At 41.2% G+C, this 27081-nt stretch overlaps 1 protein-coding gene across 1 annotated transcript in view; it reads left to right on the forward strand.

Moving 5' to 3' along the window:
• The window catches only part of TMEM178B (transmembrane protein 178B), a 205944-nt gene that overhangs the window by 170626 nt on the left and 8237 nt on the right, over nt 1-27081 (forward strand). The window contains exon 3 of the mRNA XM_021552032.4: nt 16445-16582. Coding sequence (XP_021407707.1) covers nt 16445-16582 — 138 coding nt within the window. The remainder of the gene's footprint in view (nt 1-16444; nt 16583-27081) is intronic.

Consider the following 27081-nt stretch of genomic DNA (forward strand, 5'->3'; position numbering starts at 1 on the left):
TTATAGGGGAATGTTAGGAAGAAAGGGGGAGGTGTGTGTGTGTTAAGAAAGGAGAAGTGAAAGACAATGCAAAATGAAGACAAGCAGAGAAGGGCAGGCTGAGAAAAGGAGGGATTTGCACCAGAGATGGGGATAAGGGACAGATAGAAGGGAAGGTGGGGACATGGCTGGAGGGGCAGGTCACCAGCTTTAGAGGGAAGGCTGTTATATTTTCTTAAAACACAGATATTGGCACGTGTATCTTGGCTTTCTAGACAGACAGGTCTCAGTTAAAGGAAAAGGGAATGGGGTTCTGGACTCTGATAAAATGCATCTCCTCTTTTGGTGCATGAACATTTAAGGTGCAGGTCATTGTTGTCTGAGGCACAACTGTCTGCCTTGTGCTGTACTGCTAATTGTCAAAGGAAAAAGGGAGATAAATCCTGCCTGTAGCCTGGAGGAGTGTAGTGGAAGTGAATCCTGGCCCCAGTGTGCACAGCTTCCTGAAAAAGTTTGACTTATCTCTTTTTTTTTTTTTTTTTTTTTTTTTTTTTTTTTTTTTTTCTCATTATACATACATGACCACTACACAACCAGGAAGGAAGCTCTTATTTCCCAATCAAAAGCTGTTTTTTCCACCTCTCATGAGTGTGTTTACTATGTCTGCTCTCTGTGCCGGGTTGAGGCATGTGTTTTGATGTGCAAACATAGCAGAGCTGCCTGCAATCTTTTCTTTCCCTTTCAGCAGCTCACACTGCATGATGAGATCAAAGAGGTTAAGTGAATCAGGGATCTCCTAACCACAGCTTTTTGGAAATGTGTGACTGTTAGCAATTCACAGTGGGCCCTTCCCTCCATTTGTTCCCCCTCCTTCACATATGTACCGACCAAAACTTCAAATGCTGTATCAGATCTAGGGAGACCCATTAGGAAATGAGCAAATCAGCCAATACAGATGAACCAAGACGCTTCTTAAAAGTGAGAAAATGTGCTACAAGGATTTCAGATCCCAAATCAATTGAGTCACTCATGTGGAGGCACAAAAATGGAACCATATACCATCTCAAAACCAAAATATTTTAGAATCAATTCTGATTTTACCACTGCTGTCAAAGCTTGGCTTCCCAGTTTAGCTTTCTCATTCCTGCCAGGGATATTATTAGCCCTCTGCCACTGCTCAGGTGCTGCACTGATGGACAGGGCTATTGAAATAAAAGGGCTTTCTGGCTGGAAAGGCAAAGTGAATAAAACAGCATGGTATCAGGGCTGCAGGTGGCTTTTAAAAGTTTTTCAGCAAAATGAACAACAGTTTATTTTGGAGCAGCCAATAGAGTTTTGGCTGAATTTAACTGCTTTGATTGTCTTAACACTTTAGAATCTTTTTTTCTTTTAAATGTAAGTGCAATTTTAAAAAAGGCTGTTTGAAATGAAAAGTCAGAAGCTTTATTATAAGAAAATGTCCATATGAGACCTTTTGGATTTTTTTTTTATATGAAGTATATCAACATTTTTAAGTGATACTTAACTTTCCCTCTTTTGTAACATCTCAAAAACAATAGAAAGGCAGAATCAAGCCAATAGCTGCATGGACACTTGTCACTGCTTTTGGGGTGCTCTGCTGACAAGCAGATGTGAGGCTGTCCCAGCCAGGCCCACATGTGTTCACATGCAGCACCACAGCCCCTGGCAGTGTGAGGAAATTGCCAGGGTAGATTTCTAGTCAGCTTCCCATTTGTATTAAAAACATCTCTGATCTACATCAGTATAACAGACTTGGACTTTAAGGAGAGCTTGTGAGTCAAGTCATGTAGACTTTGGAGTGCAGCCACCAGATCACCATCCAGTGAAAGAAACAGGACAACTGTGCCTTCCCCCAAGAAGGGGGATGAGATGGAGATGTTGCAATGCCATGCATCCTACATTGGTCTTTCTAACTCAGAAGCTTACTAAGGCTGTCCTCTGGGGAATAGAAATGAAATGTGTTTTATGGAACAGGCTTTTATCACTTATCTATCTGGTCATTTCAATATGGTTTTGAGTAATTAACTTTATATGGAGCTCATTGGCATTGCTCTAGATTTCCACTAAGTCAAGGATCTGACTAATACAGTGATATTTCTTTTTTTCACAGTAAAACTAAAAACTCTATCTCATGGCATGTTCTGCTAGCTCATTGAGTGGTTTTGGGAAACTGCTGTCAAACATGGTATTTATTAGGGTTGTGCAGAAATATCTAACGATGTGAACACACCACATACATACATTAATGTCACATTCAGGTGGCAAAACATTTATAACTGTCACTGCTTTCCCTCTCTTTTTGCCTGTCTCCAAACACATAATCAGCCCTGCTCCTGGCTGATTGATGAGGCAAGTGGGGGATGGTCACATTTGTCCTCACATTGCTGTGCTTTCTGCAGACTCCAGAGACAGAGGTGCACAGGGACTTTTGGTTTTGGGAGTGCTGAGTATATGACAACAACAATAATCCACCTTTTAGGATGATAGTTGATAAATACATGGTATGAAGGAACACCACCAAGGTCTGTTGGTGGTGTTGTGAGGGAATTGTTTGGCTTAGGTAATTTTCTAGAGTATATACTGATATCCTCAGGAATTTGGGCCCTTCCATCCTGTTTGCCATGCAAATATCAGTCCCTTCAGAGTCCTCAAGCCACATTTCATGGCCTCACACTACTCTGTCAGACTGAGTCAGAGTGCTGCCCACAGGACTCTGCAGCATTAGCAGCACTCACTGTTCTCCTTAGCAAAAATCAAGGAGTGCTTTCCATGAAAAGGTAACAGGTTCTGTGAAACCACATACAGCTCCAAGGTTGTTCAGTCTCCTACCCTGTCAGTCAGCACATGGAGGCTGTTTAGACTGGACAATTTCCATTAGAGTGAGGTCATTTCTCAGAAAATCTCCCACGGTTGCCCCAGTTTGCTGTGGGCTTGTGAAATTTTATCAGCAGCAGGACTGCTGATATGAGCTGAAGAAAAATGTGCTGCTAACCAGTACTTCCACTGCTGCTTCCACAGGGAAGCCTGTGCAAGGACAGGTCTTCCTGAAAAAATGTGAATAGCACCATGGGAAGTCAGGGAAGGAAATGAGTCCCCAGGGGGCTCTCTGGGGAGTGGGAACTAGGTGCTGAGACAGGGAGAGCCTCTGCAAAATTGGAAACAAGCTGACTTTAGGAGAAGGCTTTGGCTAAGCACCTACAGGCTGTTCTTTGTCAGTGGCATTGCTAGAACAAGGTAAAGGCTCACTCTGTCCCATGCCATGTGTGGAAGGAAACCCTACTTGCTTGCAGTGCTGTGGCCAAATAATGACTTAGTTCCCACTTTTTTTATTTGCTGAGGCCAGATAGTCTCACATGCCAAGCTGGATCCTGCTATCTATTTTAGGTGAAGGAATGTGTTGCCAGAATCCATCAGAGCTATATATACTGGCTTTGGAAGCAGCTCCATGCTGTTTCCCAAAGTCTGACAGGTAAGTGGCTTCAAATCAAACTCACCATAGTGAAATTGAGTGTGCTTTCTGTCACAACTGCTGGCCACTCTGCACTTCTGACCTCCATCATCCTCCCAATTCCATCAGGTGTAACCCCATACAAATGTCACACTGGGAGCAGTCACCTGTGTCCTGCAGCTGTGTCAAACACACACGTGTGCTCCAGCCTTGGCCACAGTCCCCTGCCTATCGAGTGACATTACTTTGAAAAGGTCTTAGAGTTCACATTCTCCCTGAGCATGGCTAATACAGTGGTCCAGCAGCTGCCCTGCAGATATTTCTTGAACACAAAAATGCTTCAGGGACAATGTTTTGGAAAGAGTGTACCTGACATTTTCATCAGACTTACTGTCCTCAGCCTGTGCAAAGATTCAGCTTTCTGAACTTGTGTTTTAGTGTCAGCCCACCTCTACCAGCTGGCCAGTGGATCCCACTGCCCTTGCTTTGGGAGTATTTTAGGGTTTGTTAGAGCTCCTCTGGGCTCCACATTTGGCTCTGTGTTTCTGAAAATGGAAAGAGCATGCTCTATTTCCTCTCAGTTTCCTCTGATGTTCCAAGAAGACCCACATTGTCCTAGAGAAAATTCAATAAACTATTATCTTCTAGTGGTAATTTTGTATCTCTGGTTACCTATGTACATCAGCTATACCATTACAATGCATGACTATTTACATACACAAATACAGCAAACACACCTTCACATTTTCCACCAAGGCATCAGTGCACCATCATAAAAGCCATAGTCCTCTAATTTCAGGAGAAAAGTTATTTCAGTGTTGCTGGAATGGGAATCAGAAAGAAGTGGACTGATTACTCTTACCTTGCCTCCTATCAGTAGCTGCCTGGCAGCAGAAACTGGACCAATTCAGCTGAAATACTGGCTCTCCTAACTAGAGGTTAATTAACCACCTGAATGAACTGCTAAGTGCAGCATTCTTCTTTTCTTCATCTTGTCACATTTTGATTGGATCTCTTTCTGGAAGGTTTTTTAGACAAACATTATGAGATTCAATATATGTAATTTGAAGAAGATGGGGTGTGATACAGGCACCAAGTAGCTGAGTCAATCTGTGAATTGTCAGATTTTGAAGAGTAAATTCAAAGACACCCCACAAAATAGTGTTAGAAAATTGTTGTCTCCCTACAGCTGATCACATCAGTGGAAATATTGAAGATTCCTTGTTAGAGCAGCTGCTGAGTCCTGTGATATCTGATAGTCTGTACAGATTGAAGACCATGTCCCATTTCTCTTCTGCTAGGAAAGACTTCTAAATTTGCCACATGAGAAGAATTTATTGGAAGGCATCTCAAGCTAGACTGGGCTTAATAGGTGCCTAAGGCTTTCTTCCCAAGCATATATTTGCTGGGGTACTCCAGCTGTGGATGTGCTTTTCCTTTTTGCTGTGTGTAACATCTGTGCAGTATGCTTTTGTTTGGTTCTTTGGCAGTTTTCTTCTCCTTCCCCCAAGCTGCTTTGGCTGCTTACCCAGCTTTTTACCAAATTGCAAATTTATTTTCCTTTTGCTTTTGGCAGACTCATATGTGGAACTGTCAAAATGTCACTGGCATCAGTTGTGAAAGGTTAGTGCCACATTATAGTCAGTGAGCTTATTAACACAGAAATGATTGGATTTTGGAGAGGGGCAGGGGAGGACAAATGGGAATCCATTTTCCAGGCACCTGCTTTTTCTACTAAACATTTCTTCTTGTCACATATATATTTTCAGAAAGTTGTTGCCATCTGCATAGGAGAAAAATCAACTGGAGACCCCATGAAGAATGAGGCTGTTCATTGTGAGATTCCAGCAAGCTGGGAGAGGGAGATGGAGATGAAATGGGGGCAAGTTGGCCAAATTCATTTGAGTGTTGAGTGACAACAGATGTTTATTTTCACCAACCCAGTGACTAGAGATGAGATTATGCTGCAAAAATTGGGTCTGATGAAACTCCAGTATCAAAGTAGGAGATTGTATGTTCTTTGTTCCATGATACCAGCCTGGCCCCATAGGAGTCATGATTTCCAGTTGCTCACCCCAAGTTTATAGATGCCTATATTTAGGTGAGAGCTACTGCTTTGCTTATTTATATCTCTGTGCTTTTTTTTTAAAGTATTTAATCAGAATGAGTTCCAAAGTACCATTGAAAAAATTCCCATACTGCAGTTTTTATCAGTCCCAGGCCTTTTTAGAGCTTCTGGGGCTGTCACTGGAGAGGACCTAGTTGGGAGTCTTTAATGTGTTAATCTTCAAAATGACCGACTGAGGTGATATTTTTCCAGTTTATAAGAACTGAGACACAGAAAACCTGACTTTCCGTGGTTTTTGAGGAGGTGTATGTCCCTGTTTTCTATGTGGTGTCCTGAAGCCAGAGAGGTGTCTAACAAAACTGCAGAGATTTCGATTCTCCAGCTGGGAATGGGGACCTGGTGACATCCCCAGTGAGACGGGCATTGTGGTGGGAGTTGGAGCCCTGTGGTTATGGGTGCCATGTCTCCAGGAGCAGGCAGGACAGACTCCTCTTGGTCCTGACCATGGCAGCAGTCTGGACTGCCTCCTGCAGTCTGGACAAACTCCAGCAGCTCTCCTGGAGAAAGTCTGAGCTCAGAATCAGGAGTTTGGTCAATCAAGCAACCATCCCCCACCTCTTCCTTGTGCCAAACAGAATTTTAATGTACTTCCAATTTCTCTTTTTAGCACACACAAAGAAAAAAGAAAAAAATTAATAATCATCTATAAGAGAAGTTATTTTCAGACAAATGGGAAAGCATTCAATGCTGATGTATATTTTTTTCTCTGCATTTAAATGGTATCTATTTAAATGCAGATTTTTCTGGTTTCATATGTGGAGCTTGGAAGAAACGCCTTTCAATTTAAATGTTAATAGAAGAGTAAACTTCAAAATCAAAATTTCTCCATAAGGGACAGTGTTTTTTCACATCTCTGTCTTTTTCTACTTCTTCCCTCTTTCTCTTCCATCGTCCTTCCTTTCTTCCTACACCTCAGCCCAGCCTCACTTGCATTAAATAGTCTTTTTAAAAACAAGAATACATCTTTCAGAGTTCCTGAATGAAAATGTTTAACGCTGGGATCTGTGGAATGAGTGTGATTGAGCAGAGGGCTGAGGCACTGATAAAGCAGAGATACCATCCCTCCACCTCCAGCCTGTTTCATGCTGGCCATTTATCAAACGTGCTGCTCTGAATGCTTTGTGCTGGGATTATTCTCAGCCTTGTGCAGTGGTTGGGGCAGGACATGAAAAGAAAGGAAAACCTTTAGCATAATATTTTAGTTGCTCCTGATTGTGAGCAAGGCTTTGGTGCTGAGACAGGCAGCAGAGGAGCGAAGTCAAAAGCAGAGGGAAGAAGATAAAACAAAGGTGCTGTTACCAAGTCTCTTTCTTTCTTATTACCCCTCCTGCTTCTCCTCTGCTCCATTGTTGCACGTCTCCCACTTAATTTATCTTTGGCAGAAGCTTAGAGTAAATCTGCTTTTTACAAAAGGCACTTAACACTGTGTGATACTGGAGTTCTACGTATAACTGTAGGTTTTGCTTCTTGTCACACTGCATTTCTCATCTTCAAGGTTTTCTTTAATTTTTCTCATTACTCTTCAATTATCCATCTGTTTTTGTCCACTCTTCTTTCCTCACTAAAAGAAAAAAAGTGGTTCTGGTTTTTCTTTTGCTTCCTTCTGGCCCTGATGAGTCTTATCCAACTTTGCAAGAAGTGGTTAAAGAGATACCCTTGCAGCAGAAGGGCAATTCTGTAAACTAAGTTATAAAGTAACTAATATATAGAATAGGTTATCAGGCTTTCTTTGTCCAGATTATTTTCATCCAAATGTTACTTTATGTCATTTTTATCTGAATGCCTATGAAGAAAACGTGCTAAACCGTCTTCCATGGCCCCCTGGGAGACAGGAGAAATCTGATTTTCAGAGGAAAGCCTTTGAGCGCCCAACCCTCCCACTGATTTCAGGGAAAGCAGAGCTCACTGGGCTCTCCACTGATGCTCAGTTCCTTGCCCCGAGGTGTCTCTAGGTGCCTGTGACAGGCTGGCAGCAGGGCTGTGTGGTGAAGCTTCCCTGGTACCCTGCTCGGTATTGCCTCCTGTGCACTGTACCTTGTGGAGGCATACATGGAGTATCCAATCTGAGTGGTGTCAGAGCAGCACTTCTCACCAGTACTGAGAGCACTTTACAATGAAGGGAGGCACCTTTGCCTTGAACCCAGAGCCCATCAAAGATTTCTTCAAGACCATTGGAGAATGCAGAGAAACTTCCATTTAGAAATGGGCATTCCACCTGGCCTCTCCCACTGCCCCCAGGGGTGGAGGTGCTGGGAGCAGGGAGATAGCACCTCACATACTCCAGGAAGGATCCCTCTGGTCAGGCTAATGTGATGCTGAGGGACTGTGTTGTCCTTCCTCCCCATCAAGATCATATTGTGCTGTAGTGGATCCAGGTAGAAGCCACTTCCAATAAGAGATGACCAGCATATAGAAGTGTGTATTACCTGAGTTTTTCAAAAGTACAGGAAGGAAGAAAAATTAGAAAGGCACAGCTTTGATGTCATAAAGTCCCAAAGTCCTCACTGAAATTGAGCAAAAGCCATTTTATTTCAAATGCCTCAGGTTTTTCAACACCTGCATAATCCATGGAAGCTGTGTAACGAAAAGCTTCTTAGCTTGGTCACAACTGAGAAATATTTGCTTTGTGTGGCCTCACCCAGCAGCCAAGTCCCCACCCACAGAGCAGGAAGGATTAAAGTTATGAATATGAAGAAGAGTGGCCAAAATTGCAGGTGCCTCAGACTTCCCTGTTTCTGGTGAGAGAGGGGAAAGAGGGATGAAAGGGTTGACTGGGCAAATTGCAAGTGTACTCTCCTGAGACCAAAGTTTGGAAATATTCCTAGATGATCATATATTGCAATGCTGAAATCACAGATAATAAATCTGGAGAAAGACTCTCTAAAATCATCTCTTGAACATCACTGAAGAAATGTAAATAATCAGCTTCAGGTACTTTCCAATAAAATCTCCTCACCAGAACCAGGGGAGGAGAGGGAATGGTGTGGAGTAGGGAAGGTAGAATAGGGCATGAAAGAGTAGAGTACAGCTTAGTTGAATGATGCTTTGGCATAGTCTCAGCTACACTGGCCCACTAGATCAGGGGTTGTAAGGGCAAAGCTTTTCTTTTCTTCCTATCCTGCTGTCACTCAGAGCTGAGTAGAAAGAAAACAAAAAAATACCCAACCAAATACCCAATACAATCAAAAATATAATTTTTCTTCTCTGGTCAAAGTTTCTTTTTGAGTGTAATGGAAAGTAGGATTTGAGCAAAAGGCTGAACCCTTCTATGGGATGGTATTCACAGTCATCTTTCTTCCACAACAACGTAAGTCTTGCACCTTCAACAGTGGAACTGCTTCAGATGTGTTCAATTCCTGCTGTACAAATGTCCTCTTTATGCATTAAACTCTCTAATATCCATATCATAAAGTTTTTTGAAGACAAATCCGTCTTTTCACCCTCATGAGACACTTCTTCTCACCCTTTTCTGCACTATAGTTAAGCCTTGTTTCCTTCCTTCCTTCTCTAGTGCCTCCTTAAATCCCTCCCTTACTGTCTAGGGGTTTTCTTTTACCTCTTCTCTGCTCTACATGAGGAAAAAGGCAAGATGAAAATCTGAATTTGTTATTTGAGCTCCAGATAGTGCTTTTGTCCACTGCAGAATTTCTTAGGCCCCTGTAATTTTACCCAAATAATGGAGGAATTGCTTTCAGACAGTAACACCAGTATGTGACCTGGTCTGGGAGTTCCCCTTTCCTCTGGTGCTTTATGACAGCTCACCAGAAATAAGAAATTACAATGTCATGTGTGGTTTGCTATTTGCCAGCATAAACCTCTGAAGGTGTCAGCATTTGTAGAAGACATGGCTTCATTCCTTCCTTGACGAACTATTCACCTGGCTCTGAAATTGTGGGATTTCTTATGAAGGAAGGCAGACTGAAGTGCCAGCAGTGCATAGCTGGCACCTTCCTTTTGTGATTGTATCTGTTTTAAATAATTGTAAGAACACTTAAAAACTCTGATGGAGGAAATCCATGTAGGTGGCCTGTCCTGACAGGAATAAATCAATCTCATGATGTCCACTTTCCATATTCCTCATCCTGAGGGACACATTAACGATCACAGACCACAGCCAGCTTGCAAAGATTCCTGTCAGCTTTTCCATATAGGTGGGTTCAGGCATTGCTGGCAATCAAACACTTCATTTATCATAAAAATAACAGTCTCTAGTCAACAGAAGTTGATGGGATTTTGTTGTTTAGGAGAATTTATACATGTGTGTTATAAAGGCCATTGTACCTCTTGAGATATGAAGGCTGACTTTATCCTTGACAGAGCTGCTTCCCTTTTTTTGAGGCTCTTCTGCTGTTCTTTCTCTCAGCTTTGAGAGAGCTGTGTTTTAGTGTATGTTTGTGATGTGCATATTTCTGAGTCTCTCTGGTGCAGATACTTACATGTAAATGTAATCTACTGTTACTTTGGTTGAAGTGGGTTGTACTCACTGAGATTGCATTAGAGTAATCTTTAAACTGAGGACTGGGTTATCACATGATTCACTGAAAGGCACTCAGAGATTTTAACAGTCTCAGGTAGACTAATACATATTTCTTTTCTTATCTCTTCATACCTGAAATGCAAAGAACAGATTAAAAGCCTCACCCTCTATTTGCCAACCTCATCCGAAATGCAATTTTAAGCCCTGCAGAGGGAATAGTGAGAGCCAGAAGACACCACTCAAAATCACCTGCATTAACAGTCACTTGTTCATTGTACCTGGGAGCTGCAGGGCTCAATAATTCAATAAAAGACATGTCTGTCCAATTCTATCTTGCCCCTGCTGAAGTTTCAGGGTGAGATAAGAGAAGGGATTATGTCAGAGCAAGATACCTCTATGATGCTGATTCTTTGCAGCAGCCAGAGGCCCTGCAAGGCCTCCCTGGAGGTCACTTGCCTAAGATAAGAAATGCAGTCATGATGGCTGGACCAAAGTAGCCCGTCTTCCACATTCGGACCATCATTATCTCTCTGTAAGACCACAGGTCATATTCACCTCGACCCTTACTTTTGGACCATTTCCAAAACCCCTGCACCTTTTATAAACCCCCATTTCTGCCCAGTTCAGCAGAAGAGCTGTCACTGAAACCCTTCACAGGAGCTGCCAATAAAGGCACATGGAACCTCCTACAGCCTTCTCCTCTCTCTCCCTGTGTCTGCCCGGGGCACTAAGCGAGCAAAGAGCTGAAATCACTGAAGCGCTGAATTCACCAAAGAGCTGAAATCACTGAAAGGCTGAATTCACCAAAGAGCTGAAATCACTGAAGGGCTGAATTCATCAAAGAGCTGATCTCACTTAGAGCTGAGCTGCTTGCTAAGAGTGCCCGTGGCTGGGAGCCTGCCTGAGGGACCTGCACAGATTGTGCTTATCTGCCCAGCACTGTCCGGGACACCCGAGGCAGCCAGGGTCCGACAGTCCTGGAACCCTTTATAAGAGAAGCAATTTAAACAAAGCTCAGTGAAATCTGGTAAATTGTTGTCCAGGGCTGTGTGCAGTTCTTGAACAATTTCCAGTACATATACTTTTCTGGAAAAAGAAGAAAAAGGAGTGATTTTGACTCTTTTTGAGTACAAATGTTCTTGATCTCTGGTAAAGACAAATCCCAGGGAATTTGGTACAGAAGGGTATAGATCAGAGTGACCTGCAATGAAGGATTATGCTAAAGAATTACACCATCCCAGTCTATTTCTACTTGTGACTAATATAGTGTTCTACTACTATGCTACTACATTAGTATTCTGCTTCTATAGTATTTCTACTACATCTTGGCATCTGTTCCTAGATGGGCACAGAAATGCATTTGTGATTTCCTTTTTGATTTTCCCATTTGTTGGGACACCTCAGGAAAGAGCTGTGATATACCCGGAATGTCTTCTAAGCTGTTCTAGATATTCTTGATATGTAGACTTCAGGGTGCTTAGACCCTGCAGATCTTCTTCTACTGGGAGAAGGAAGGAGGACATGTAGGGTCGGCTATCTGAAATACTATTTGCAGCAACATTACACTTTCTGAGGGCCTGATAACAAGCACTGTAATTTGATTTGCTAGCAAACACTTAAGAACAAGCAGTTCTGAAAGCAAAAGCAGGGCTATGTGGTTCAAGGGCTGTCCAGAAATCCTGTTAATACAGATTTAATTATACACTCTCCACAAACTTTTCTCGTAGCTGGAGGCACGTTGACTATTCTTGACTTGGTTTCCCCATCTTTCAGAAGAGTTTTCATACAGTTCTTCCTGTATGTGTTGTGAGGAAAGCAGTCTCTAGTCTTTTTGGGGGTATTATTAAATTCTGTGGAAAGGAAGATGGATATCAACAGGAAGACTGAGCCCTTGCTTTAGAAAGATGACTTGCAATTTCAAGGAAAAGAACAGAACATCAGAAGTCAAAAAGGAATATTGAAATTTTTATAAAGCAAAGCTGAATCAGAACATGTTATATTTACGGCTGCTGGGGTGTGAAACTTCTTCCACGATGTGATAACCAGCATGAATTACCTTATTGCTCATAACAAATACAGATGGACAGATATTAGGGTGAAAGGAAGGGCAGGGGCATTTGCAAACTGATAGAGAGAACTTTCCACCACAAGTGGCTTGGAAATAAATTACTCTTAATCAGCTTTTCTGCCTTTCTTTATCTTTAGGAAACCTACAGAGTTAATAGTCCCAGCAGAAAACAAAAATGCTTTAAAGAAATGCATGTTGGCTTGTGAGAATCTGTCTATATTTTAAGGATGTTGTCTAAAATGCTAATGTGTCTCTTTTCATCATGATTCACTAAGCTTGTGGCTTTCAAATTTGTCATTTCAGCTTCCACCATGGGACTAGGATTATTCCATTCTTTGTCCCTTTTCCAATTGTATCAGTCAAGAAGTTTGTTGTTCCCAACCTACGTGAAAATGTATTCCTTGCTTGATGATCCATGTTGCTTTTGAGTCAGTATTGAGTTCCCTGCCTTTTGCATGCAGCAGCACCTGTAGCAGTACTAGATATGAAAAGTCTCCCAAAGAGAAGATCATTCACTCATAACTTTTAGTCAACATTAAAAAGAAAAAGGGATGAAGAAGGTTTTTCTAAAATATGTGTGGAAAGTTAATATTGTGTTTTCATTCACAAATGATGTTGGTATCTATGTCCACATAGTAAATCATTGAAGCTAGAAGTCATATAGGCCAAGCATTAAAAATTAACTTCCATATTTTAGGTTATGGAATAAATAATGTAACATTCCTTACTTTCACCCTGTAGCTACATTTCTAAAGATTTGGTTTGCTAGATGGTGGAGAAGGGGAATTCAGTGTCCCTGCAATCTGCACACTTTGCTACAGCGTGAGGACTTGGGATGGGTACCCAGGAGAGGATCAGCTGCAGGACCAGCTAAGCAATGCTCATGAATGCACTGAGATAAGTTTGTTTGCTGTTGCAGCTCCCATTTGGCTGTATAAGATTCAACAATGTCTTTTGCTGGCATAGTCACTCCTTCAGGTGATTGGTGTTGTCATGCCATGACCCTGAGATCCTATTACTCAGAGAGGTTTTCAAAAAGAGAAAGAATGTAGAGAACTATTAATTTCATAGTCTAAAAATAAATAAAAGCAATTTCAGAAAAATAAACCAAACCCAGAATATGCTCAAACGTCATAAGTGGTGTTACATGACAGCATGACCCTTTTTACCTTTGCAGGATGCATTCAGGAAGGGTCTTATCAGTGCCAATCAAACTCAGACAAAACCCCATCAATTTGTACTGATGAGTTATTGTTTATTTATATGTCATCCCTCCATCCTAAATTAGCAGAATGAATTCGGATATTGCCTCGAGTACACAATGCAAATCTTTGCTTTTCTTCTGTCCTTTCCATGTCAGGCACCACACCAACAAACAGTAATCATAAACAACCCCATTAATAGGGATTGTGTCTGGGGAATATAGGCTCCTATTCCTCTAAACAGCCTGAGGTTGATGATTCATTTACATCCATTAAGTACTTTTCCACAAAAGAATCACTTGGATTGGACTTGATCCCAGCACTGACCTCAGCTTCGTCTGGGCACTGACAGGTGAGGAGTGCCAGGAGGCTGCTGATGGACAAGTGCAGGCTGTTATTGACGCCAGCTTTACAACCCCCTTTCCCAGCACTGCCATTTCCAAGGGTTCCCCTCAAAGGATGTTATGGCAGGAAAAAGGCCAAATAGTTTTAAATAGAAAAGAAAGTTTGTATTTTATTTGTTTCAGATAATCCCTAGTGGATGGACTTGTGAGGAGCAGATTGCAACTGGACTAACAGTGGTAATCTTAAACTAAACCCACTGGACTTGTGAGAACTAAGAGTCCATAAAGAAGTTCTATGTGAATTTCACTGTGTTAACAGGGGAACTTCAGGCTCATCAACAAAAGAGGCTGAGGGAAAACAATTTTAAAATTTGGCCTAGAAATCTTGGTCCTGCTCCTTTATGTCTTGTGTTTAATGGCAAAATTCACTCAGATTTTAGCAGGATAAACACTACTCCTGAGTCTGGCATACATGATGTAGGGATGATTGTGATCTACTCTGGGGCCTATGAAAACTGGGTCCATCGGTCAGTTTTACCCATTGGGGTAGATCTGAGGGCTTCTGGACATCTTGCAGCTGAATAAAGCTATTTAATCTGAGCTCATTGGAGGCAGGTTGTTAGGGCATGTTTCCATTTGTATAAGTAAATGGTGTTACTTGGAGTCAGCACTCACAAGTTAAATTGCAAGGGGTTTGTAAGGCTGACACAAAGAGCTGTGCAGCACCTTGGAGAGGTTATGGAAGAGGATACAGGAAACAGTAGGGATTTTATGGTTTTATTTTCAAATTGAGACCATGGCCTTATGGACTTAAAAAGTAGGAAGACACTTGGCCATATGCTTACTAACACTTACTGCTTGTTTTAGAAAGCACTTTGAGAAATTCCCAAGGAACAGAGACATTGCCTAGGGAAGTAGTAGTTTCTGCAGGAAAGGCTTTTTTTTTTTTTCCTGTACTAGAGCTCCTTGAACATACTCAAACATGGTGGGACAGTCACAAAACCTAAGACAAAAGTACTTTTACGATGTGCATCTTGTTAAAAGATCCTGGTTACTGGTGGGCTGAAGATCTGGTTATTTTTATGTTGTCAGAGAGGCTCGTTGGAAAATCAGTGATAACCTACAAGAAGGAGTTACAGCTTCAAGGGAGGGGTTGTGTTCTGCAACTTGAGCTTACATACAAAGTGCTATAATGAACATGGACCTGAGTAAACTGCCTTCAAGTCATTCTGTCCTAGCATACTGATAGACTTTGTGGACACTTAGCATTTTGGATATTAAGTTTTATAAACCTCTGATGATAGTAATTTATCTCTTCACAGAATTCATTGAATCTGTGTTGTAGATATTGCTGGTCTTTTTATCTGCTTTGGGAAAAGCATAAAAAATAATAGAAACTGAGACATAGTCAAAGGCCAGCCAAGGAGAAAAGCTGCCACAGAGACTGGTGGATGATTCACAGTTTCCAAATCTTTCTTCTCTGTCATAAACATTCTGTTTCTTGGGGGAAAAAAATAAAAAGTAAAATAATTGCTGTGCAAAAAAAAAAAAAAAGTCTCAAGACTCAAGAAGGAAACAAATGTTTAGAGAGTTGACTTGGCTGGAATTTTCTCTGTACATATACTCCTGATATATCAGTGCTTCAACTTTTTATGTGTGCATGAAGAGGGGACAGGGAATAATCAAATGTTAGTGAAGCTGCCCCCATCTGTTTCATTATATGAGGGTGTGAAGATGCTCTTTAGCTCACATAGTCCTTGCTCTTTCAGTTGCCACATGGTCTTACTGCCCAGATTTCACATTCAAACCAACTGTGAAGAATTTTATTTTCCCAGCACATGCAGGAAGAGGGTTTCCAGCAGTCCCATAGTACCATCCTTTTTGCAGAAGGCAAATGTGCAACATAGCCAGGTCTTTATTTAAGTATTCCTTTCATTAAGACTTGGGGACCCTTTTCCTTTATTTATGAAATAAATGCAGGTCAGCCTCTGTCACCCACATCAGATGTACTCAGTCCTCACTTGAAGAGCAAAAATGCTTTTCTCCAGTGCTCTGCCCTCCTCCTACTCTTAGTGCTCACTGGAGCAGCCAAAAACGTCCTCACCAAAAATCATCTGGCAAGGTCACCATCTGTGTACAGGAGAGGACAATGATGTTTACTCTGTCCCAGCCATGTATCTGGAGTGTATTTGATAATGACTGACACCAGGGTATCGGTGTGCCTTGCTGTTCTGGAGGAACCACATTTCACTCCTAGCACTGGATCCCATGGCCCAACTTACACCTGGGGTGACAATTGAGGTGCATACTCTGTCATGTCTGTGCTGGTGCAAAGCGTAGAAAATGCTTTGCTGATCACTTTGAGCAGGGACATCCTTTGGATGCTAGGGAGTAATGGACAGAGATGAAAAGGCAGGATGTAAACCGATGTTGTGCTAGTGCCCAGAGACTGGATTATTAGGAACTGCATTGCACTGAGGCCATTTTACAACTTCAAGCTCCTGAGCAAGCTGTTACAAGTCACTTGAGTGCATCTGCACTGAGCTTCATTGTGTGGCAAAACAGTCAGCTGCTCTCTCTCTCCCCAGCCCAAGCTAGTGACTTAATTTACGGTTTGTCCTCTCTCTGAATCATCCTTATTTCAATCATCCCATACCAACACACATTGAAGTCCTTGCAGATCAGTAGCATTTTGGATTAAGACTGTTATGAACCCCAGATGATGCTGATTTGTCACTGTTCCCACTCATGTTGTTTTTCTGTCTTCCCCACTGCAGATCTGCGCAGGATGACAGCTGGCTTCATGGGCATGGCTGTGGCCATCATCCTCTTTGGATGGATTATCGGTGTTCTGGGGTGCTGTTGGGATCGAGGCCTTATGCAGTATGTGGCAGGGCTTCTCTTCCTCATGGGAGGTAAGGATGGTGGTGTTGGAAGAAATGCATATTTCTTATTGTTTTCATATTCCCTCTTTTCACATGTCCCTCCTTTTCTAAGTCACTGAAAATATATTTTCAGAGTTGTTTTACCTGATCTGGACTTGGTTTCATTCTGAGCTCCTTCTGGTGCATATCAAGGATCACCCAGCCATAGTTACATTTAACTTTTATCACAAAATTTGTCTGGAGCGTCTATAACTCATGGTAGTAGAAAGGGTAATCTGAGATTTTTAGTGCAGTACTCCTTGTTGGATATAACACTGTCACTTAGTAAGCTCAATAATAAAAATCCAAGGATTATGCAGATGTTATTCCCACCACTATCCTATTCCACAGTGGGACACTTTGATACCTAGAAACTGTGCTGAGAGTTCTAATCTATATTTATTACTCATCAGCTGTTCTTGTAAACTTTTGTTTATATCTCTCTTTCTTTGCTATACCTATGAAGAACATTCTCTGTTTTCCTTTTCCCACTCTGCAGATACTTTCTTGTAAACTTCTCTCTGTAAGAACAATTATCAATCCAGCAGCCTTTTCTGCCACCTGTTCTTGTTTGTACTCACCTTTTTTGAATATGGATGAGAAGGGCCATTCCCTAACAAGGTCTAATCAATGCCCTGTATAAGTGGTGTGATGGTTTCCTTCCCCTGCTGGTAATTCCTTGCCTGAAGTATTTTGTGGTTGTATTTGCTTTTTTCATGCTCCATCACACTGGAGACCCACAGTCATCCTGCAATTGGATCAGACATGCAGACCTTTCTCCACCTTTGTACTTTCCTACTGGTGCTCTCCCAATTTATAGCAGAGGTTTTGTTTATTAATCCCCAGGTACATGCCCTGACACTCTGTGCTTTTGAACTTCTTCCCATTCCAACTACACCAGCCCTCAAGATCATCCAACAGTTCCCATGTAATGTATCAGCCTTCCTTACTACAGATTCCATCCAAATTCCTGTTAACAGCAAATTTCAAGGCACACTTGACATGAAGGGTGTGAGAGTCAAGTCCCAAACAGAGCCATGGGTGAATGTCTCAAAGTGAACACCACTACTTCTGTTCTCTCTTCTTTTCTCTGCTTGTGATTTTTGTTTAGCTGGGGTTTTGCCCTCCAGGCAGATCATCACTTCAGTGCATTTTATCATATTTATCTGTACTGTGATATGACACAGATCAGTGTGTGACACAGAGGAAAGATTCTATAGTCCCAGAAGAGGAGTTAAGTGCTGGAGTAACAAGTATTTATGTTCTAGTGGTGTGCTGGCGACATTAGAAATCAGTTCTCTGTGTGCCCACATACATATTTGAAATCTGCTAGGACCTTGTGCAAGCACACACTGGTGTTCATGGGGATGTCTGTAAATGGTTTGTTGTGGGTGTCAAGACATTATAGGTGATGGCTTGCCAGATGAGCTTGGTGTTTCTTATTTATTTAAAAGCTTACTTTGAACAGGGGCCATTTTGCTCCAATCTGCTCAGATATCTGTGTGGTATTTAATTTACTACAGCACAACATTCAGATTAAAACATTAAATAAATACAGAAAACTTACATTTATTAGAAACTAGCTATGTCTTGTTTACTGTTTGTAAATTATCATTATATATGGGCTGGTTTCCAATGCAGCTGCAGAGATTACCTTTTAGCTCAAGGTTATTTTTGAGTGATTTGAAAGATGGCTGATAAAGTTTCCAGGTTAAAAAGGGATTCAGTTTTAACCGTGTGTAGTGGAATGGATCACTCACAGCTTACAGAGCCATCTTCTGGGATGCTCAAACAACACATGTTGCAGTGGAGACAGAGCCAAGGTCATGCAGCTGGGAACAGCCTCAGTCATCCCCATGGAACAAGCTGCTCAGAGAACAGTGGCTCTGCAAAGGTTTCTGGAATCGTGGGTGCTGGGATCATCCAGCTGCACAGGAGCTCTCAGTGCAATGCAGGTGCTAAATGTGTTATTTTTTATGGAATATGCAATGAGATCATGAGGTGGGGTTATCCCTGGGCAAGCAAAACTATTTCTGGACATCCTAATCAGATGTAAATGCTAAAGGAGGGTGTGGAAAGAATGGAAGAGGTTTGCAGAAGAGCTACAAAAGTGACTTGTGGTTTGAAAAACAAGAAAAAGACAGCATGCCACAAAAAGCCAATTGCTTGAAACTGTTTACCCGAAGTTTTATAATTGACTTGAACGTGGAGTGGAAGCACCTATGCAGTGGGAAGCCATCTGATAGAAGCATGCTCTTTGCATAGACAAAATAATAACCAGATCCAGCAGTTGGAACATGAAACTAATTGAAATGAGAGGCACCAGATTATTTTATCTGCCAAATTCTGTCAAGATGTGTAATATTATAAAGAAAGATGTGCTGGGAGGAGATCAAACTTATTTTCTGCTTCAGTGCAGACACGTGGATCAGTATTACCCAAAGGTTAACCTCGTTCTTGTTTTGTACAAGTCAATAGCAATTGCTAAACTGATTTCTTTTAACAGTAAATGGGCATAAAGTAACATCTACAAACTGAAGCAGTCAGTTAATAAAATACACAGCTAGAGCCATCTAATCTAAAAGTCAGTAGCTATCAATGTTTTCAGGCTGTGTCATGTGTGTTACACAGTCATTCCTTTTACAGCCAATGAGTTTTTAATTTAAACTTTTTTATTGCTGGACAGTGTGTGCGTACAAAACTGTTGCTTCTGTCACACCATAAGTGCTGTCAACATATTACTGTGCTGTTTCTTAAAATGCATGGAGACAGAGTGCCTCTTAGTTTTGCCTTTCTCTCAGGTCTAATAATGGGAAAACTGCTTTGGAAGGTTTCTGCCATCTGACCTCATTGCAGCTGAGAGGAGACTGTGTTCAATTGGTGGCCATAGAATCAGACTGAAATCTAACCTTCCCTTCCATTTTCAACACCACTTGTCTTGGCTATGTTTATAGCATTTGCTCTGTTTTTATTTCTAGACAAATAGCTCTTTTGCAATGCTTAAACACTGCCAGCTTAACATATCTATGGGGTTTGTCCCTTATTGCCCATAATTCTTTGAACAGGAAATCTCAACAGAGCACTGAGAAGCGTGCTATAATAATCTAATAAGACCAGACGTGGTTTGCTTGGACCTCTGGTTCTTTATTGTATTTACAAAACAGTCCTCTTGCTAACCCATGTGGCAGTGCCTCATAAGGACTTGCTTTACTTTGCTTGATCTAATTTCTCAAGCAAATTGCTGAAACAAGTAATTTATGAAATGCAGGCCATTATTTGGTTTTTAGCTCATCTGGAATTCAGGACATGTAAACTGTGATTTAGAGTCTGTTTTACACTGCTATTCTGCGTATTTTGTAACAAGCTAAAAATTATTAATAATTCATCTTTTCTGTTTATTCCAAATGTATCTGTATCAACAGCAATCACAGATTCCTTATGGCTTCCACAGCTCTTTTCCATAATTTTTGGTATTTATTGTACAATTTATACTTGGATTCCTTATCTTTAACTACAGTGTTTGCCTGAACACAGTAGGATTTTTTCAGTCCCTCATCATCTACAGAGCCAGATGGATACTGTAAATTATGTTTAGCTCTTTTTATCTCACTTTGCATGATGGTACTGTTGCACAGCCTCCTGTACCCAGAATTACACTAATGTTACATTCCTGTGTTGTCAATATCATTTTACCCTGCAAGGTGAGAGAGTTTCCCTTTTTGGTAGTTTCTTTATTTGGAATTGTGCTCTTAAATTTCACTGTGATTAGTTCATTTTATTCATCTTACTTGAGACTGTTTAATTCTATTACAGAAGTAGGTCACACTCAAATTATACATGACTCCAAGCACATTCTCTTGCAGGTTCTTGTGTTTTCTCTTCATTCAAATTATCAAAAATCTGTGGACTACTAAAAGCTCCAGCCAGTAATTTTGTAATTTTATAATCATTTCTGGAACCTTAGGAGCATCTGTAACACTCCTTCCAAATGTCAGAATCTTGTGGCAAATGTGATGCTTTCATGCTCATAAAGTACCTAGTCTAACAGGAATTCAGTTAAACATCTACCCAAGGAAATGCATGTGGGATATTTTATACGTTGTGTTTTGACCAAAGCAAATTTATTTGCATCAAAACTATGCCTTTGCATTTTCAAGGCTAGAGGTGGCCACCTCATCAGTTCCCAGGAAGATCACATTTTCTGGCTTTGAGCAGTTCTTTTGAATGTATTCAAGTCCTTGACTTGTTTGGGTTTATTATGGCAAACCTGCCAATTCTTTTGGTTGGTGTCTTCACTCCCTCGACATCTAATTTAGCCAATATTGTCAAGGTCAAATGTCAGTTTTAGTTCCATCTCCAAAGAGCTGAGATGCTACAAATTGGCACGCTGATAACTCTACCAAGGCAAATTCCATTATCTCAGGAATTCCTTCTTTCAGTTCTCCATTAAGTTGTTTGTGAATATTTCCTGTATCATGATCAGTGAACAAGCTGATCCATCTAACCCTAGGTTTTTCTACCTGCTCTCCATCACATTCATCCACAGGATTTTCTTGTTTCAGCATCTCAGATTCTGTTAGGTTTGCAGTCATGCAAACCCAACCACACCACATCTTGTGTTACTGTACTTGCTTTATAAAATCATCTTTTAAAGACAATCTCCGACAGTCTGATGTTTTCCCAGGTCAGCTGATTTTAGTCAACTGTTTTGAAATATCATATGGCTTGCATTATTTCTAATTTGAGGGCAGGACTGACTTCTTACCAAAATACTTTAAAGCCCTTTTCCTCCTCATCAGGGCCTGCTGTGGGGAAAGTGGGGTGGCTGCCTCCTGGCGACATGATCCAGTGTTTTGGCAATAATTTCATCCTCCCCCTCCCTAACTTGTGCACCTCCCTGCTGAACTGCTGGAACTACAAAATGGCACTTCCAATATCATGTTTTGGTACTTGTTTCAGCACACAATTATCCCTGGCCAAAGCTACATCACTTGCCTTTGTAAATGTATTAAAAGACTCACAAAGAATGACGTTTTATCACCCTTATCAGAGCTCTGTCTGTCAGCTGCACATCCATGTATTTTCCTTTGTAAGTCTGTAATTTGTATTGAGAACACATTTCAGTGAAGTAGTTGGGGTTTTACTGCATACCTAACAAGGCAGCCCTTCAGGGAGACTTCTGCATTGTCTTATTTTGTTCCAAATTTACTGCAAATGAATGTAATAAATCATCTCTACACTTGTTTACTTTTACCTGTTCTCTTATCAGGTCTCTGCCAGTTTTGTCTTGTGACATGCACTTTTAGTGTGGCTTTATGGTTTTTTCCTCATTTGCTGCCAATTTCCTTAGAGAAGCATGTAATTTTACTTGCCTTGCAAATATTCATCATTCTTTGCAAAGTCAAGTGAGTTTTTTGCTGTAACCTTGCTTTGAGACAATTAGAAATTTTACCATTAACAATTCAGTCTCTAATTAGTCTATTTAGAAATTATTCCAGGTGTTAAATGCCCCCATATGTGATTTGGCTTCACCATGCAGATCTGTAATAAAATAATCTGGAGTCTCATATAACAGCTCATTTCTTGTCTTTGCCTAGTGATATTTTTGCCTGAGGTACTGGGCTTGGAGCTTTGCTTGGGAGTCTAAAACTTCCTTTTCTAGTGGCACTGAAAGGCCTGGAAGTCATGCTGTACACTTATAGCAGTAGCGTGGAGTTCTTCTGGCCTGAGCTTTTGTTCTAGCATTTGCTTTCAAAAAATCAGGAATTTCTTTCATCCTCTCCTCCTCCCTCATCACCAGTGATGATTTGCCAGTCTGAGGGTTTCAAGTACCATTTGCCAGTTCCACTTTTGCCACTGATTTGGGTTTCTTCTGACCTCCTCTAAGAGTGCTGCAGAGACATTATTCTCTGTAGCCCATCCATACTCAGAGGACCTAGGTCAGGGTTGGAAAAGCTTCAAATCCTTCCCACAGCAGAGGTGGTCACCTATTCATTCCAATGCTGGCTGCTGCAGTAAAGATAAGCAGGCAGGAAAGATGTGTGAGAGGGAATAAAAACTTAAGTTATGCAGGTGTGTTGGTGTAATGCAATGTTTTATTTTGGATATGCAAGAGAGAATGTTTTTTAAAGAAATCAAGAAAAACCCACTTTTGTATGTTACAAGTGTGTTCTTTTTTTAATTTTAAACTAGGGAGAAATAGCTTTTAATAAGTAATTTCCAGCCTTCTCAGAAATACTTGCAAAATATTCCTTTCCTCAGTGCAGGGGTAAGGCAACAACATGCTTTATTGTCCTCACAGCCAGAGGATGGACCAACCACTTAGACGGGGTCACCTTCTTGTGCCCCGGCTGTGCACACTTCACGCGGGGCTGTCTCAAGGTGCCAACAGGGATGAGGACACACCCGGGGCTCTGTGCCAGTGCCATCAGCTGTCACAGCACGACTCGCTGTGCCCAGGAGCTGGTGGCCAGGCTGGGATGCCAATCCCATCAGAGAGCGGGGCTTCAAGACAGGGCTTGGGAGCCCGTGCAGTGCCACTGTCGGTGTAGCTGTGCTGCACACCTCTGTATCCTCTTTGGTGCCCACCTCCACAGGGAGCCTTGTCTCCAAACCCCGAGCCTCTGCACCGTGCTTCCTCCGCCCATGCTGTGCATATGTGAGGAGATGACAACAGAGGCATCTGTGTGTTTGCAGCCACGGATTGTTACCAGCTGTTGAGTCATTTGGGTCTCAAATTTAACTCGCTGTACTTTGAAAATAGCACATAACGGTAGAAAAGATGAGTGTTTATTCTACACAACTGTGGTCCTGCCGTCTCAAAAGAATTGCTCCACTGCTGAATAATTTAACAAAATGGAACAATTTAATGTAGCAGGTGTAAGGCAAAGCTCTGTGACTGACATCTTCTAGGCAGTTATGAAGCACCTTCATAGTAGCTGCCAAGAAGAAGCAAAGAGAAAGATAAACAAAGGGACAAAGTAAGAGCTATTCTTTGGAATTCATTAGGAAATATGATATGTCCCACAGGGCACCTGGGATTTATATCCTGTATTAATAATCAAGGTCTCTACCCATTCTTCAAAATGTTTACTTGTAGTGACGTGATGAACCACAACACTGAATATGGAAAGTATTCCTGTGATCATATTTTTTTTTTAATTTATACAACATTATTCTTTGAAAGCTCAGTTTCTTGTGCCTCTTCCAAAAAAGGAATAGTTTTAGAAAGTTTACAGCAATTATTTTTTCCTGTGTAAAGGCAAGTATAAATTCACATGTGTGTGCACAAGTGTATGTAGACAGATTTTAAACAGCAGCATGTGATCTTTAGAAAAACCAAGATTTGCAGTAAGTTACTGGAATGTGAATGGTGAAGCTTGGGATAAATGCAGTTTTCACAAAGGCATAATATCTTTGGCCACTTTGAAGAGTATTTATAATTCAAAATAAGTTGGAAGACTGGAAAAAAATGAGATACCCATCATGTTTTATTCCTGTGGGAGGTACTAAATTAATGATGACTGCAGAGGAGCTTAAAAATTTGGCAAAACTCCCTACAGATCACTGTGAGAACTTATTTATGTGGATTGACCTCCAGATGGAGACACAGGCTGGTTTGTATCAAGAGATGCCATAAATGGGTTATGAAAGTCTTTGAGACCAGCCTCAGCACAACAAAATTATTCCCCCTCTGCCATGCATCCACCACCACACATGTGAACACTCTGGCTCCTACCTGTGCTTTTAGTTAAATTTTGCATTATCTTCTAAAGTGATTTAAGGATTTGAGTTGGAACAAGCTTGAGTTAATGTACAGCATTAATAGGCTCTAAATGTTTAAACCTCTCAAAGGCTCCTGATTGTTTAAAACACTCAAACATATGACAAGGGTGTTATGGAAGGCAGAAAAGGAGCTGATGAGGGTCTCTTTGGACCTGTGAGGAGAAGCAGAGCTCAGAGCAGTCACACAGGCTTTATGTCCATCAGGAAGTAATGTAGCAAGCCCAAGAGCATTCATATTCAGGAAATAAGATTCAAACTCTTTCTAAAAATGTTCTTTTTTGCTTTTAAGAATTTGTCCCTCTTTATGGGGAGTGTCCAAGGAGAGTTCTTAATGTGGAGAAGACAGGCTCAGGGGAGACTTTATTCCTCTTTGCAACTACCTGACGGGAAATTGTAGCTATGAAGGGATTGATCTTTTCTCCAAATAACAAGTCATAGAACATGAGGAAATGGCCTCAAATTGTACCAGGGAAGCGTTAGATTGGATAGTAGGAAAAACCTCTGCACCAAAAGGATGTTCAAACATTGGAACAGGCTGCCCAGAGAAAGGGTCACCATCCCTGGAGGCATCCCAGAGTTGTGCAGGTGTGGCACTTGTGAACATGGCTTAGTGGTGGATTTGGCAGTGGTGAATTCCAATGGGTTAATGGTTGGACTTGATGATCTTAGAGATATTTCCAACATAAGCAATCCTATGATTCCTTTAAAACATCTCTCTCTGCACAGTTTGTGGTGTCTCTCACAGACCTGCTTCAAGGTCATGTTCCTTGGTCCCATTTTAGACTGCCATTTCTGGAGTCTGAAGTGTGACTTTTATTTTCTTATGTCTTTCAAAACCAGGACACTGATAGATTAATGTCCAGACATGTATGTGTGGATATGGGTTCACTGTACATACACATGTCCTGATATGGGGGTAGAACTGGAACTGCTTCTTCATCCAGACCAGTGAGCCAGTAATCAGCCTTTAGCAGCTCTTACTACATGCCTTTTGAATGCTATCTAATTTCCTATTTTCACTCAAAAATAAATATTTAGGAAATCACCCAGGCAGATATACATCCCCTTTGCCATCTTTTGAGGATAATATATTGCCAGGGTGGCCTGTTGAGCATTTCCCAGCTAGAAAGAAGTTGCTCAGCAGATGGCAGGACAAGGCCTAAAAGGCAGAGCTGGGACTCCATGTTACATCTTAACTGCTGGTACTTCTCTCTGGTGCACCAACAACACATTTTGCATTTATTTATTTATGCTGGCACTCATTTTGAAAAGGAAATAGGAGACTCTGGATATAGGAAAGATCACTCACTTTCGCAATACAGACATCTGTGTCACTGCCTATCAGCAACTGAAATACTCTTTTATAATTTCATGTTATAATACTCCTCGAGGGGAATCATAACTCTCATTTACAGCATAAGTTAAAATGCAGAGTTATATCTTTTGTCTCATAGAATATTATTTTCACTAGGTGGTATTTTTTTCCCAGTACCTCAGGAATATATGTGATTCTCTAGGTGAATACTGGCACACATGGCATTGAAATGTTGAGACCTGAAGTAACATCTCCATAAGAAAACAAGGGTGGGATATAGATGTGGTTTTTGCAAGTCAATAGCACAACTGTACTGCAGAGTGTAGTCATTTAGAAGTATTGTTCTGTGGGGCTTTTTTTGCCCTGGAAGGAAAGCCTCAAGAAGGGAATTCATTGTCAATTCCATAGCATTTCATCTCCATGGAAACATTATCAGCTGACTTCAAAGTCAACCTTCAAATATGTTGTGGGTTGTTTTTTTTCCCTGTGGCTCATTTCTGATGCTCCTAGATGTGCACTTGCAGGCTGTGGGGGAAGAAATACCAACACAATTTCATCAGCCTTGTACTTGATCATGGGAAAGCACTGGCCCTTAGGAGGAGAGAAAAAGCTTCTTCAATGAGGTGCAGAGATCTTATAGTCTGGAGCAAAAAACAGGGCAAGTAGTGTATGTGCACCTCTAAACTCATTGTTTTTCTGTCCTAGCTCAAAACTGTCCCCCTGAACTTGGTGTGCAGTGAATTAAGGAGTCACCTCTGTCTGTCTTTTCAGCAGGAAGAACTGTTCATATTCCTTTGTGTGTTCATTTTAAGTCAGCTATACTGACTTGTAATTTCTCCCTCATCAGGATGGGAGGAACTGGCAGAAGCATCAGTACCTTCTAAAGTTACGAGAACAGACAACTTAGTGTAGTCCGTGAAGGGCATGCAATCAAGTTCCTTCTCAGGGATGTCAGTAGTTCTTTGAGGGGCTGACAGAAGGTAAAATAAAGCAGAAATAAAGCAGAGGAGACAGATTTTGTAGAAATACAAAAGACTTTCTCACCCACAGCCCTGGAAAACAAGTTCTGTGTGTTTTAAAATTCAGTGGTTGTCCCATATCCTTTAATGATGTCACTAGGTCTTTGATCTGTTGCTGGCTTCTGAATTCCAATGGCAAGATGAACCAAGCCAAAGGAAGACAATGAAAACAAAACTGGCATTTATTATTTGATTGGTCTTTTTAAAAGGAAATTGTGCTGAGTTGTTTGCATGCCTGGCCTAAAAGAGGAGAGACTGCACATGCAACAGAAGGAAGATTAATGCTAGCATAATTTGCTAGACAAAAATGAAAACCTTACAAAGGGAATGGAGAGGAAATTTCTGTGTGTGGCAGATCTTTTTGTTAAAAG

Source organism: Lonchura striata, chromosome 1A, assembly GCF_050655825.1.
Source record: "Lonchura striata isolate lonStrDom1 chromosome 1A, ASM5065582v1, whole genome shotgun sequence".
NCBI lineage: Eukaryota > Metazoa > Chordata > Aves > Passeriformes > Estrildidae > Lonchura > Lonchura striata.